Source organism: Rhinoraja longicauda, chromosome 28 (assembly GCF_053455715.1).
Source record: "Rhinoraja longicauda isolate Sanriku21f chromosome 28, sRhiLon1.1, whole genome shotgun sequence".
Taxonomy (NCBI): Eukaryota; Metazoa; Chordata; class Chondrichthyes; order Rajiformes; family Arhynchobatidae; genus Rhinoraja; species Rhinoraja longicauda.
The window spans coordinates 26,892,276-26,905,614 of NC_135980.1; the positions used below are offsets into that span (position 1 = coordinate 26,892,276).

A 13,339-nucleotide genomic window follows, 5' to 3' on the forward strand; every position below is an offset into this window, starting at 1 on the left:
TACTTTTGCAAATCCAAAATCTCCAAAAATAGCCTCCCTCACTCCCTGAATGTGACAATTTATGCTATCTATAGTCTTCCAAACAAAAGGCTTGTTGTTAATTAAATTACTGCTAAATCTGCCATCTTGTTATCAATGTTTTCCCTTATGTTGCATATAATTACAAATCTTCCGTGAAATTCTAATCACTGGTCTGTTTTTAATTTGGAACCATGCTATACCAATCAATCTCCTGTTTCTAATCAAGTTTAACTCCAAATGATATATACCCAAATGTTCTTTTGAGAACTGCAGCTGTAACTGTGCTGCCTGCCCTTATTATCAATTAATTAAATACATGGCACGGTATCCGATGATATGTCAGTAGCCTACTCACCAGCTCTTTGAACTTTACAATTAAGCTTCATGCTTACAGGCAAAGGCGACAACTTAATATATAACACCTTTAACGTCGCAAAAGGTGTTATATATTCCAGAGTATTTCGCTCGGGAATCCATTGCAACCCCTCTCTCTCCGTCCCTCCTCACTCTAGTTGTCGTACTAGTTTCACTGTCGTCCTGTTGCGTTTCATTGTTTGTGTAACTCGTTATCACCTAGCCCACAGCAAACAATGGACCATTGTGGGCTCCACCTTCCCTTGATCATCAATACCTTTTTGCATATCTTTCATTCATTTGGTCTATAATCTCACTGCATCACCAATTATATCTCTCATTTCCCTTTCCCGACTCTCAGTCTGAAGAAGGGTCTGGAACCAAAATGTCACCCATTCCTTTTCTCCAGAGATGCTGCCTGCCCCGTTAAATTAATCGAGCTTTTTGTGTCTATCTTTGGTTTAAACTAGCATCTTCCTACACATTCCAGAGCGCATGACAGTTGAAATGATTAAAAATCTGAAATACAAGCAAATCAAAAATCGTATAATTTTAAGATTTCAAGGCAATGTGATCAATCCTTTCCTTACAACAACTGTTATTCCTACCTTTGTCTGCATTTGCACAGGACGTGGCAGTCTCAACCTGCACAAGGAACTCAGGTTGGAAATCCTCTGCTATGTTATCCACTCCCTCCAATGATGTTTCGCACTCTGACTCAGCTTGGTTTGACTTGGAAGTGTTTTCCAGACAAAGCTGTGCCAGTTTCTGCTTGTAATATTTGAACTCGTTGCTTTCTGCATCTTGCAAAAACCTTCAAAATAAACAATTAAAAAAAAAAAAAACATCAATTTTTTCTGTTTTTCTTACCATTTCCTGGGTCAGACTCTAAACAAAACGGAGAGAGTAGGCAACTATTAGCCAACACCGTACAACTTAGAGGTCCCCATTCACATAATCCTCCCACTTGTCTAAATGTTTCTTAAATGCTGTAGTGGTACCTGCCTTAACTACTTCGTCTGGCAGCTTGTTCTAGATAACTACACCCTTTGTAAAAAAAGTTGCCCCTCAGATTCCCATTAAATCTTTCCCCCTTGCCTTAAACATGTCCTCTAGTGCTCGATTCCCCTATGCTGGACAAAAGACGGTGCATTTACGCTATCTATTCCTCTCATGATTTTATACACTTCTAGGAGATCACCCTTCCACCTCCTGTGCACAAAAGAATAAAGTCCTAGCCTGCTTAACCTCTCCCTATAGCTCTGGCCCTTGACTCAATAGACAATAAACAATAGGTGCAGGAGGAGGCCATTCGAGCCAGCACCGCCATTCAATGTGATCATGGCTGATCATTCTCAATCAGTACCCCGTTCCTGCCTTCTCCCCATACCCCTGACTCCGCTATCCTTAAGAGCTCTATCTAGCTCTCTCTTGAATGCATTCAGAGAATTGGCCTCCACTGCCTTCTGAGACAGAAAATTCCACAGATACACATTCACAACTCTCTGACTCAGCACCATCTTCGTAAATCGTTACTGTATACAATGCACTCACCTATAATTGGGGTCCTCTTTCTTATACTGGATGACTGCTCTCTCTGCTGCCTCACCCTTCTCAGCGACAAATATTGCCAGTTTATCAATGACGTTCTTGACCTGTGGGTCTTCTGGGGGACAGATGCTCTCTCCATCTGCTGATGTCTCATCCTCTGCGACACTCTTGTCATTGCCTTCAGCAGATGCTGAACCTGTATCTGTCTTCCATTTACCGCTGTCATCGGGAGCCAAAGGACCTGTGTCGGGCTGCGTGGCAGATTTGGCGTCTGCCGAATGGGAAACTTGAAAAAACACAACAGTTCAAGCCAGGGGTATATGTAACAATGAGCCAATGGCAGAGCTAAAAGAGAGTCTCAAAACAGCAAAATCAAGACAACGGAATTTGGATGGGAAATGTCTTGGCTCTACTTTAAAAAAAAAAAGGATCTAAAATGATACAACGGCCTCACTCCTCAGGCATGCGGCCTGCTGCTTCCAAAACAGCAGGTGCAAAAGACCAACCACTCCCAGACCGCTGATAATGCGTCCAAATCAGCCACTGCTGAAGGTCGCAAGTATCAGCAAGGCCATAAACTTGGCAGTAAAGGGATGAAAGCTGTTCATTGACAACCATAGCCTTGTAGCATTGTCCGATTATTGTATTTAATTTTAAAAAAAATCTATATCATCTTCAAGATATCATGCGATGGGATATTGAAAAAAATATTTAAATAAGGCCTTCATTGATGGCAATTGTGTATTGTTATCACAAATTAAATTTAAACTCTGTAGCATTTGTTTTGTTTTTTTAAATTGCAAGTAGTCAGGAAATTATTTGGGTTACTTACTTTTTGAAGGCTTGATTGCTGCATCGTTTGTTGATTGTTCCTCTTTGACCGTGAACTTATTGGAACTAGATACCTGGCTATGTACAGGAGGGAGGTAGATATGCTCCACTCGGCTCCTCAGCTCATTTGTGTATTTGTTCCCAAACAGCTCATTGTTTTCCAGGTTTGTGAAATAGTCGTAGCTTGGAGCTACTGACACTAGTCCGGTCTTGTTCAAGAGATTCTTCCTTCTTTCTTGGCTGACAAACGCAAAGGTTTGCCCGATAAATACCATTGACTGTCGGCATGCCGTGATCACCTGCTCTAAAACGCTGGCAAGTTCGTTAGGGGTCTGTGAGCTTTGCACCTTGGAGCTTAACTCGTGGTTAATGCCTGCTACAGAAAGTGGGCCGACACATTCTAGCAGTCTGTTCTGAATCTCTTGCAAAAGAGGATCTTCGTGGTGTACAAGATCATCCAGCTCTTTCCTACATGTAATGATATTCTTTCTTCTCAGCAGAGATACAAAAGAGTTATCTATCATGGGGCATGTGAGGCCCAGATGAGCTACTGATGTTGACTGGCAGATATCCTGATCCTGGTCTGACATCAAGCAGCGGAAAGCTGACGTTACCTTAGAGTAGGTATCTGTGTTGGAATCAAACTTTTTTTTTGTGGAATGGTCAGAAGCAACATTATGAAAACCAGCCCATTTTATTAATTGCTGCCCCAATTCCATTTGATTACCTGCAGAAGAGATATTTCCCAGTGACTGCAAATGAGAAGATTCTGGGGACACATTTCTGTAGTTGGCCATTGGCACGTTGGATGCAGTAGACCCTGCTAAACCAGCAGGGGCTGTCCCTAGAAGACCAGGGGGTGACCCTAGGAAGATAGGGGCTGTTCCTGGAAGGCCAGGGGCCACTCCCAAGAGCCCGGGAGCTATCCCTAGAAGGCCAGGTGCTATCCCTAGAAGACCAGGTGCGTTGCCAAGAAGGCCGGGTGCTCTCCCTAGAAGACCACGTCGTGCTGGAAGTTTTGGACGCTTAAGTAAAGGTGCTCTTGCACCTCTTGGAGGACCATGTAAAGAACGACCTCTTTTGGAAACATCTGCGCTTTTGTGACTGTAGCTTTGCTGGTTTAAGTGAGGTTTATAATCCTCATGGAACCCTGATGTAGGCGTTTCGGTCTGGTAAGCAGAAGAATCCATTTGAGAGGAGTCCCTTGATGGGTTGCTCCAGGATGTGTGAGAGGGGTCATTTTTATTAGCTGCCATACGTCGAGCATTATCTATAACATTACTTAATAACTTGTATAACTCTGCATCAGGTGCCTTTACAGGACTTCTAGGTGGGGGGTTTGATCCCTGATCCCCAGTCTCATGGCCAGGGCTCCAGGATCGCCGGTGTGATTCTGAATGCCCTGACTTATCAGCGGGATTTTGGGATCTGTTATATGAACCATGACCATCTCTGCCATCAGGACTTTGGGATCTCCCGTAGAATTGATAATCTCTCGAGTCATCAACTGAACTCTGAGACTGCCAATTATTTGGGCTTCTGTACAATTCTGGTCGATCTCTGGACTCCACGGGGCTCACTGATCTCCGGTAGATCCCAGATCCTCTCCTGGCATCGCTGTCACCTGCATTTGCTTGTCTTCCAAATAATCCTGGGTCCCCACCAGGATCAGTGGGATTCCTTAATTCGTTGTACTGTGAATGGCGATCATCTCTGTCGTCATGATCCAAGAAATTATCTCTGGCTGAAGTGGAGTAGGCAGCATCATCGTAATATCTTCTATTGTGTTTGGAATGCATTTCTGCCTGATTGGACACATTCCTCCATCTCTCCGACCTGTGAGATGGAGATTCATAGTCATCATAGGCCAGCTCATCATACTGTGAATTTTCTTCATAAGATTCCCTGGGAAATCGCCTGGGTGCATAGTTGAGCATTTCTTCAATGGCAGAGGGAAGAAAGGAAGAAAAAAAGTGTTTAGCTTTTTTATTAAAATAGGAAAAACTCTTAAAAAATGCTGCAATCTATATTTCATGTAAAAGCTAAATGTATTAGAGATCAGTCGGGCATGCTGATAATATCACCAAGATCAGGAAGACATGATGGTTTTTTAAAAACCACAAAATGTGACTGACTGCTTTTGGTAAATCTGACACAATGCGAGAGATGCAAGCAAGACAAACAGGATCAGTTGTGCTATCAATGGGGACAGGCTGTACTCCAGAGGACACCAAGCAATAAGCATTCAAAAGAGAGGGTCACACCTTTAGTCCACTGGGCTCAGGCATGTTTGGTGAACGGAAGTGTGAAGTGTCCTGGCATGATCCCGTTTGCTCAGACAGATGAATGCAGCTTGGAGAACATCAACTTTAGACCAAGATATCCTGGAGTATACCGAGCCGAGATACACTGGCCATGTACCTAGGACTAATTTCAGCAGGCGAGATCCTGTTGTAAATCGCTCTCTCCTCCGGAATTTCCACAGGCAGCATCGAATAAGTCCCGATGCAGAGTGCACGTTTTTCCATCTCCAACACAATGATGTAGCTCAAGTTATTCTCTGACTAAAAGCAGAACATGTTGCTCATGAAAATCATCTTCCAAACCAATCCATGCACGCAGGAGTTAAGAGAATCTCAAGGTCTTCCAAAGATGGCCAAATTCAGCCTCCATAAGGTCTCACCGTCCTTGGAATCTCTCCTGGATCCACAAGAAAAACCAAATATATTCTCAGCGACATCAATGTAGTACAAATAAGACTTGCACCTTGCAAGACTAACCGAAAGAATAAAATCCCAGTCAGACACATCCTTTGTGAGTGGCACCAAGAGCAAGTTAATTTATGTTTGCTTGGTGCCTTTCACTACCTCAGGATTTCTCAAGGCACTTTTCAGCTAATTAAGTACTTTTGATGATGATACTGTGGTAATGCAGGAAAAACTGCCCAGCGAGGCCTCAATAACAATAATGTAATAAACACCAGATACTTTTTCATTGATGTTGGCAGAGGGATAAATGGCCAGAACACCAGAGAACCGCTCTGGGAATCTTTTAAAATGGCCTCTGTATGAAATCCAACTAGATCATTCCAAAAGCCAAAATTTCTGTCAAGGGGGACGGACGGACTACTCTTGGCAGGTTCAAGTTTAATGCGAGGAAGAAGTGTACAATATCGAACAAGCAAGATAAGCAAGTCAGATGAAGATATATGCAAACATGACAATGACAGATGTGACCAGCTCATTCCTGGAGCGAGGTGTGCTTTGGGCATACCCAGGCATCCTCCATCCGATGATTAAAATAGACAAATTCAAATAGAGCTTTTCCTAATCTCAGGATATTCCACAGTGATATTCGCAGCCAATAAAACACTTAATATAACCGCTTTCTGTAATGTAGAAAATGTGGTACGCATTTTGCTTGCAGCATTGGTTGGATCAGCAATCTTCCTTAATTTTTCAAAATGACCATACTTACATTAAGTAAATTCCCGGTGGCCGAGCACTTCAACTCCCCCTCCCGTTCCCAGTCTGGCCTTTCTGTCATGGGCCTCCTCCAGTGCCATAGTGAGGCCCACCGGAAATTGGAGGAACAGCACCTCATATTTCGCCTGGGCAGCCTGCAGCCCAGTGGTATGAACATCGACTTCTCCCACTTTAGATAGTTCCTCTGTCCCTCTCTTCCCCTCCCCCTTCCCAGATCTCCCTCTATCTTCCTGTCTCCACCTATATCCTTCCTTTGTCCCGCCCCCCTGACATCAGTCTGAAGAAGAGTCTCGACCCGAAACGTCACCCATTCCTTCTCTCCTGAGATGCTGCCTGACCTGCTGAGTTACTCCAGCATTTTGTGAATAAATACTTACATTAAGGCTGATTCCACTGTAATAAGTTACTTGCCACCCAATTGTAAGCAACCTGTATTATAATTGTAATATGTTGCTACTTTTCCAAGGATGTCATCTGTTTTGTGAAATATTTGTGTTATGATTATAAATCCACCTGCCTAACTGAATCTCGGTAATACTGAAGGTGTAAAGCAGTTGGGTACAGAGTAACCACTATGAGAACAAGGCCAGCCATCCTCAGCCTGCCATTCAAAGCAAGTTACGTGCGTGAGATAGGACCAGTAAAATGAGACCGAGAGGGATCATCCAAATTGGGTCATACATGGTAAGATATAAAAGTTATGGTTGACACATAACATCACTGCATTCAAGGAGGAATGAATCAACTTATTTGTGCACTATTTGTTTTCAAACAGAAAAAAACCCCATCAGTTAGGAATTACTAGGATTGCTGTCCGTAATGAAAAGATAGGCTTTAAATGCAGAAAGGTGCTGACTGCAATCCCTTTTCAATGGTGACTGGTATGACATCTGAAAAGCATAGGAAATAGAAGGTAGGAAAGGGAAATGGAGAAGAGAAGGAATGTGTGTGGGGGAGACAGAATATTTATATGTGAGTGAGAAAGAGAGAGCGGGAATGAGAGAGAGGGAGAGGACATGCATTTACAGGAATATTCCTTAACTGAAGAGCATATACGAGTTAAAACCGCTTCATCATTGCTAAAGGAAAAAGGTCAGGATCACAAATCAAGGGTAAAGGAATCCTTGTGAATGTTAATAAGGAATCCGTATGAATGTGCAAGGTAACAAACCTCATTTACTTAATTTGTCTCATTTGTCTAAAGGAAAATGTATTATACTGGAGTCCGTTGTTTGGCCCAATATATCTGTGCCAGCAGCTGGGAAAATGCTGCACAATCTAATCCCATGTTCCAGTGCTAGGTCTGCTCTGTAGGTCATGACTCTCAAATTCACATTGAGGCAAGTTTTAAATACGACAAATGTTCTTGCCTCCAACATCCCACCAGGTAAGAGTTCCTGACTCCTTTCCAAATGGGAAAGCATCCTATTTGCGTTTCCAATTATTGACCCGACGTTTGAAAATGTGTACATGCACTTAGGTCCCTTTGTTCTTTCATACCACTGAATATCCTTCCATTTATTATACATTCCCATACATTGAAGCATCTCTTCACATACATTTCTTCACACTGCTCCATGTTAAACTTGCCACTACCAAATTTAACCCCCGCGCATCCCCTTTCAACTTTCCCCTTCTGACCGTAAAGCTATGCCTTCTAACCTTTGCCATTTCCAACCTGGGAAAAAGGTTCTGACCATCTACTCTATGCCCCTCATAATTTTATATACTTCTCTCAAATTTACCCTTGGCCTCTGATGTAGCAGAGAAAACAATCAAAATGTGTCCATCCTCTCCTTATACCTGATATCTTCTAATCCAGGAATCATAAACCTTAGCAGATTAACAATTTGAGGACAGTTAGACTTGGAAAGTGGTGGGAGGAGGGAAAAGGAATGCTTCAAAATCCCCAGGTAATAGAACATGAATCTTTTTAAGATCATTCAGTCCAGCTCTTTTAATGATTAGATTTTCAATGTAATGGTCTTGCATGAGCATAAAAATCGTACAATCAAAGAATGGTATAGAAGTATACCATTCCACTTATTGAGTGTGCATTTGCACTTCAGTACAACAACTTAGTGAACCATTCTCCACCCCCATTTTCCCTTGTATCTTATATATTCCCTTATATATTTATTTCCAAGTATTTATAATTCATTTCTGTATCGGCTTCCACTACCACATGCAGCAGCATGTTACAAATCCTGAACACTCTTTATGAAAGGTTGTTTCTCTTTGCATTTCAACGTCAAATTCCCATCCAATTTTTAAAAAAGTGATGAGTGTTTCTCTACCAAGCTTTCAGGCGCATAATTCCATCTATATGCAAACAACCCATTACTTCATTTCTGGTCTGATCATTGTACTAACTGCATTAAGTACGGACATCCTGAATGTTGGTCTCATTGCTAAGGGAACTGGGTCTTGCCTTCTTAATTTATTTTATTCAAGTCCTTCATGGTTATCAACATCAACTAAACTCCATTGCCCCCCAAAGAAAACAAGCCCAGTCTACTCAACCTACATAATCCTAAAATGTTTTGGTCCTTCCAACATCCTTGTAAATCTAGTATAAACACATCTTTCCTGAAATGTGATGACTATACAATAATTAAGCTGTGGCCTAAGATTGTTGCGTACTGTAGCATAACCTCACTGGTCTTACAATTTTCAGCATAAAAGTTTATTTAAATTCCAATCAAAAACTTTCAGGAAAATGATTCCTGCTTTTAAAAAAAAGATATTTACTCAACAGGTACTAGGTACCAAATAGGGTATTTTCCTCTTCAGCAGGCTGATCCCCGAGGTTGAAATCAGCAGAGGAGTTATTATAAAAGGCTCAACAGAAGCTGCCTTCACTGATGTGCTATGGCCTGCAATAAGCAGAATTAACTAATACTAAATAATACGTTTGACGAGGCAAGGGTTTGTTCAAATGTAGGTTTCATTTAGATTTCTAAATAAAGTCCAACATTTCTACACGTTTTTAAAACAAAAACACAAAATTGGCAAGTATGATACTTTTCCCTTTTCATCCAAATTTTTGAACAAAACATCATAGTGAGAGGATTTGAGTATAGGAGCAAGGAGCTCCTATTGCAGTTGTGCAGGGTCCTGGTGAGACACAATACGGAGTATTGTGTGCAGTTTTGGTCTCCTAATTTGAGGAAGGGCACACCAGGTCAATTCCCGGGATGGCGGGACTGACATATGATGAAAGAATGGGTTGACTGGGCTTATATTCACTGGAATTTAGACGGATGAGAGGGGATCTTATAGAAACAAAAAAAATTATTAAGGGATTGGACAGGCTACATGCAGGAAAAATGTTCCCGATGTTGGTGGAGTCTAGAACCGGGGGTCACAGTTTAAGAATAAGGGGCAGGCCATTTAGGACTGAGATGAGGAAAAACTTTTTCACCCAGAGTTGTGAATCTGTGGAATTCTCTGCCAATTCACTGGAGTGGAGGCCAATTCAGTGGAGGCCAATTCACTGGATGTTTTCAAGAGAGTAGGATGATCAGCCATAATCATATTGAATGGCGGTGCTGGCTTGAAGGGCCGAATGGCCTACTCCTGCACTTATTTTCTATGTTTCTATGTCTTCAAGATAACACTTCATTTTCAAACGGTCACAGGCATCAATAATGTAATTAATTCCCTTTAGAGAAATCGACATCTCAATCAAGATCTGCAGAATGATACCCAAGTAAGCCTGATATAAAATGTTTGCCACACCTTTCCATATACTATAACTAGATTCACTATCATAAAAATATCAATATGCTTCAGATAAATTTCACTTATTTGAATTTATATTATAGGAGCAGAATTAGGCCATTTGGCCCATCAAGTCTACCCCACTGTTCAATCATGACTGATCTCTCTTTCCCCCTCAACCTCATTCTTCTGCCTTCACCCCATAACCCCTGACACTCGTACTAACGTACCCGCAATTCGAGCACTAATGATAGAGATGCAATTTTTATAACCCAAATAAGTTAAAATGTGCACGTACAAGTTTATTAGCATTGTAATTTACAATTTAAAGGCACATGTGCTGGGGGTCATTTTCATTAACCACCGTTGCTGAGGAAACATCACATTCCACAGGGACAAACAAGATAATCTGCCCATGTATAAACTTCCTTCAACAGGAATGGAAGAAAATCATCTGGATAGCTTAAAAGAAAGGGTTCTCTGCGATGAAAATACACAACCCTGATGGGTGCTGTTGCGTCTAGCTTACATCATCGGCTATAATTGCTTTATGGTGCCGCTAATTGCTTTACTGTTCTGAAACAGGTTATTTGTCTGGCAGTGTTTTTCCTTCATAACATCTCACCTCTCTTCATCTAGCCCCATCAGTACATCTTTCATTGACTTTCTCCCATATGTATTGATACATCTTTCCCTCCAATGCATGGTTTATTTGCCTCAAATATTCCATGTGAGTGAGTGGTGGTCAACCTATGCTCTCAGTGAAGTGTAATGGCACTTTTCAAATTTTCAATTTGCATTTCATAATATTACTTTGGGCTCGCTGCTGTGCCCGGTGAAGCAATTTATAGCTGTATAACATTGAGAAAAAGAATAAACCCACATCAACAGCAAAACCTGCAATTCCATAATTTCTATATTGATTTTAAGCCTTGCAATTCACACAGTACATTTGAACGTGGGATATTTTTGCACAAAGAACGTTGTATAAATCAGGCTTTCATTGGTACTGGGTGTGATTTGAATGAGATCAACAAAAACAGTGTCTCAAGAGTATTTTTTCACATAAAACAGTTGCAAAAGATACAAACCTAATTAAGACATGATTTACCTTATTAAAGAACTAGATGAATCTGGGTATTGTTTATGCTTGAAGTTATGGCTATAATGGAAATCCTTTTAGCCTAAAGAGACATTTACTAATGCAGAATGATTGTGCAGCTTAAGATCCTTTAACAGAACACATCACAGATTTTGACTGTAATGGAAGTAAAATCTACAGATTAATAAAAAATGTCAATCATTGATCAATAATAGGTGTTAAACAGAACCAGAGAAAGGATCAGCCTCCAAAAACTCAAACAGAATCTACCATATACACAATTTCATCGCAGAAAAATTTTCATATGTACATCTATACTAATGCTATACATATATGCTAATAGTCTTGAGAGGCTACTAGGATTTTTACTGTTCTGTTAACTCAATTAAATCCCAGTAGGGCCATCATTGGAAAGTGTTTTAATAAAATGCTTATTAACCCAGAGATGTTACTGTGTTGAGTTGGGATCGGGCATCATTCGAGTTGCAATAGACCCCGAATGGGAATGAAATCAGCAGTGCTCTCAAAATTACCTGGATTACCTTGAGTGTTCAGGAACTGAACTTTTCCTGAATGCATCTATAGGCAACTTTCATCTACAGGTAAAAGATGCTTAAATAATAGTTTTCGGAGAAGCAATTAACGTTTTGTTAATCTAACGGACTTGGGAGGAGGGGAAAATGCTGCTCCATGCAAGAGGTTGCTTTTCTGCAATATTTCCAATCACAGCGGGCAATATAGCAGGGCTATGCTAGACTCTTCTGCAAACGGTCCCAGTTACCTCCCAGTTACCTCGGACAGCGCTGGCACCCACTCCGAGGGGGGGAGGGAGAGAGGGAGGGGGGAGAGAGGGAGGGGGGGGGGAGAGGGAGGGGGGGGAGAGAGAGGGGGGGGAGAGAGAGGGGGGGGAGAGAGAGGGGGGGGGGGGAGAGAGAGAGGGGGGGAGAGAGGGGGGGGGAGAGAGAGGGGGGAGAGAGAGGGGGGAGAGAGAGGGGGAGAGAGAGAGGGGGAGAGAGAGAGGGGGAGAGAGAGGGGGGGAGAGAGAGGAGGGGAGAGAGAGGGGGGAGAGAGAGGGGGGAGAGAGAGGGGGGAGAGAGAGGGGGGGAGAGAGAGGAGGGGGGAGAGAGAGGAGGGGGGAGAGAGAGGAGGGGGGAGAGAGAGGGGGGAGAGAGAGGGGGGGGAGAGAGAGGGGGGGGAGAGAGAGGGGGGGAGAGAGTGGAGGGGGAGAGAGTGGAGGGGGAGAGAAGAGAGGGGGGGAGAGAGAGAGGGGGGGAGAGAGAGAGGGGGGGGAGAGAGAGAGGGGGGGAGAGAGAGAGGGAGGGGAGAGAGAGGGGGGGGAGGGAGAGGGGGGGAAGGGAGAGGGGGGGAGAGAGAGGGGGGAGGGAGAGGAGAGAGAGGGGTTAGAGAGAGAGGGGGAGAGAGAGGGGGGTATAGAGAGAGGGGGAGAGAGAGGGGGGGGAGAGAGAGGAGGGGAGAGAGAGGAGGGGAGAGAGGAGGGGAGAGAGGAGGGGGAGAGAGAGAGGGGAGGGGGGGGAGAGAGAGGGGGGAAGAGAGAGGGGGGAGGGGGGGGAGAGAGGGGGGTATCGGGCCTTATTAACCGCAGGGTCCCGAAGATCGAGGGGGTTTCCCGGCTCCCCCAGGTCAAACCAGCTGGGCTTGGCCTCTGATCTCCATCCCATCTCATCCTCAACCTCCATCTCATCTCCCCACCCACCCACTCACCCCCCCGGACACAGGGCCTCGGTTGCCCCTGGTAACCACCTCCAGGCCCAGCTCGTTGGCGTTGCCAGCCAGAGCCGCTTCACAAAGCTGCCGGGAGAGCGAAGTCACCCGCGACTCGGTCCGCAGCTGAGTTAAGCCTGTCACGAGGAGTCGTGCGGCGAACATGAAGCCCGATCTTGCCCCGGCGCTCCCCCCCCCCCACCTCAGCCCCACAAACCTGGACAAAACCTCTCCTCCATTGCTGCCACTCGCCTCACTTCCGTTGCCACCGGAAGCGCCCCCTTAGCACATTCTGCAATAACTTTCCCCCCTCAAATGAACATCTTCAAACCACTATCTCTGCCCCCCCGACTGCACACGCATGTGTGTGTGTGTGTGCGCTGAACATACATGACACGTGTTCTCAGGAGACTGAACTCTGGCGGTCGCCGCATTAAAACACAAATCTTGCGGGTTTTAATTTCCCAAATTCTGCCTTTGGGAGACGGACGTCTGTTTGGACTACAACCCCCGTCGCACCTTGCGCGGGCGGCCGGGGGGAACTTCCGGC

The 13,339-nt window shown here is 43.9% G+C and overlaps 1 protein-coding gene across 6 annotated transcripts in view; it reads right to left on the reverse strand.

The window, feature by feature from the left end:
* LOC144607403 (SURP and G-patch domain-containing protein 2-like) overlaps nt 1–13,288 on the reverse strand; it is a 31,580-nt gene extending 18,292 nt beyond the window's left edge. For 3 of the 6 annotated variants that reach the window (XM_078424234.1, XM_078424238.1, XM_078424240.1), the window contains exons 1-4: nt 13,007–13,056; nt 2,759–4,696; nt 1,930–2,212; nt 984–1,189 (exon numbers count right to left, since the gene is read on the reverse strand). In XM_078424234.1, the coding sequence (XP_078280360.1) occupies nt 984–1,189; nt 1,930–2,212; nt 2,759–4,696; nt 13,007–13,028 (2,449 nt within the window). In that variant the 5' untranslated portion in view covers nt 13,029–13,056. Of the gene's footprint in view, nt 1–983; nt 1,190–1,929; nt 2,213–2,758; nt 4,697–5,021; nt 5,458–13,006; nt 13,057–13,179 lie in introns of those variants that run through there. The other 3 variants (XM_078424236.1, XM_078424237.1, XM_078424235.1) reach the window with 3 other exon arrangements.
* Between the last annotated feature and the right edge of the window lie 51 nt (nt 13,289–13,339).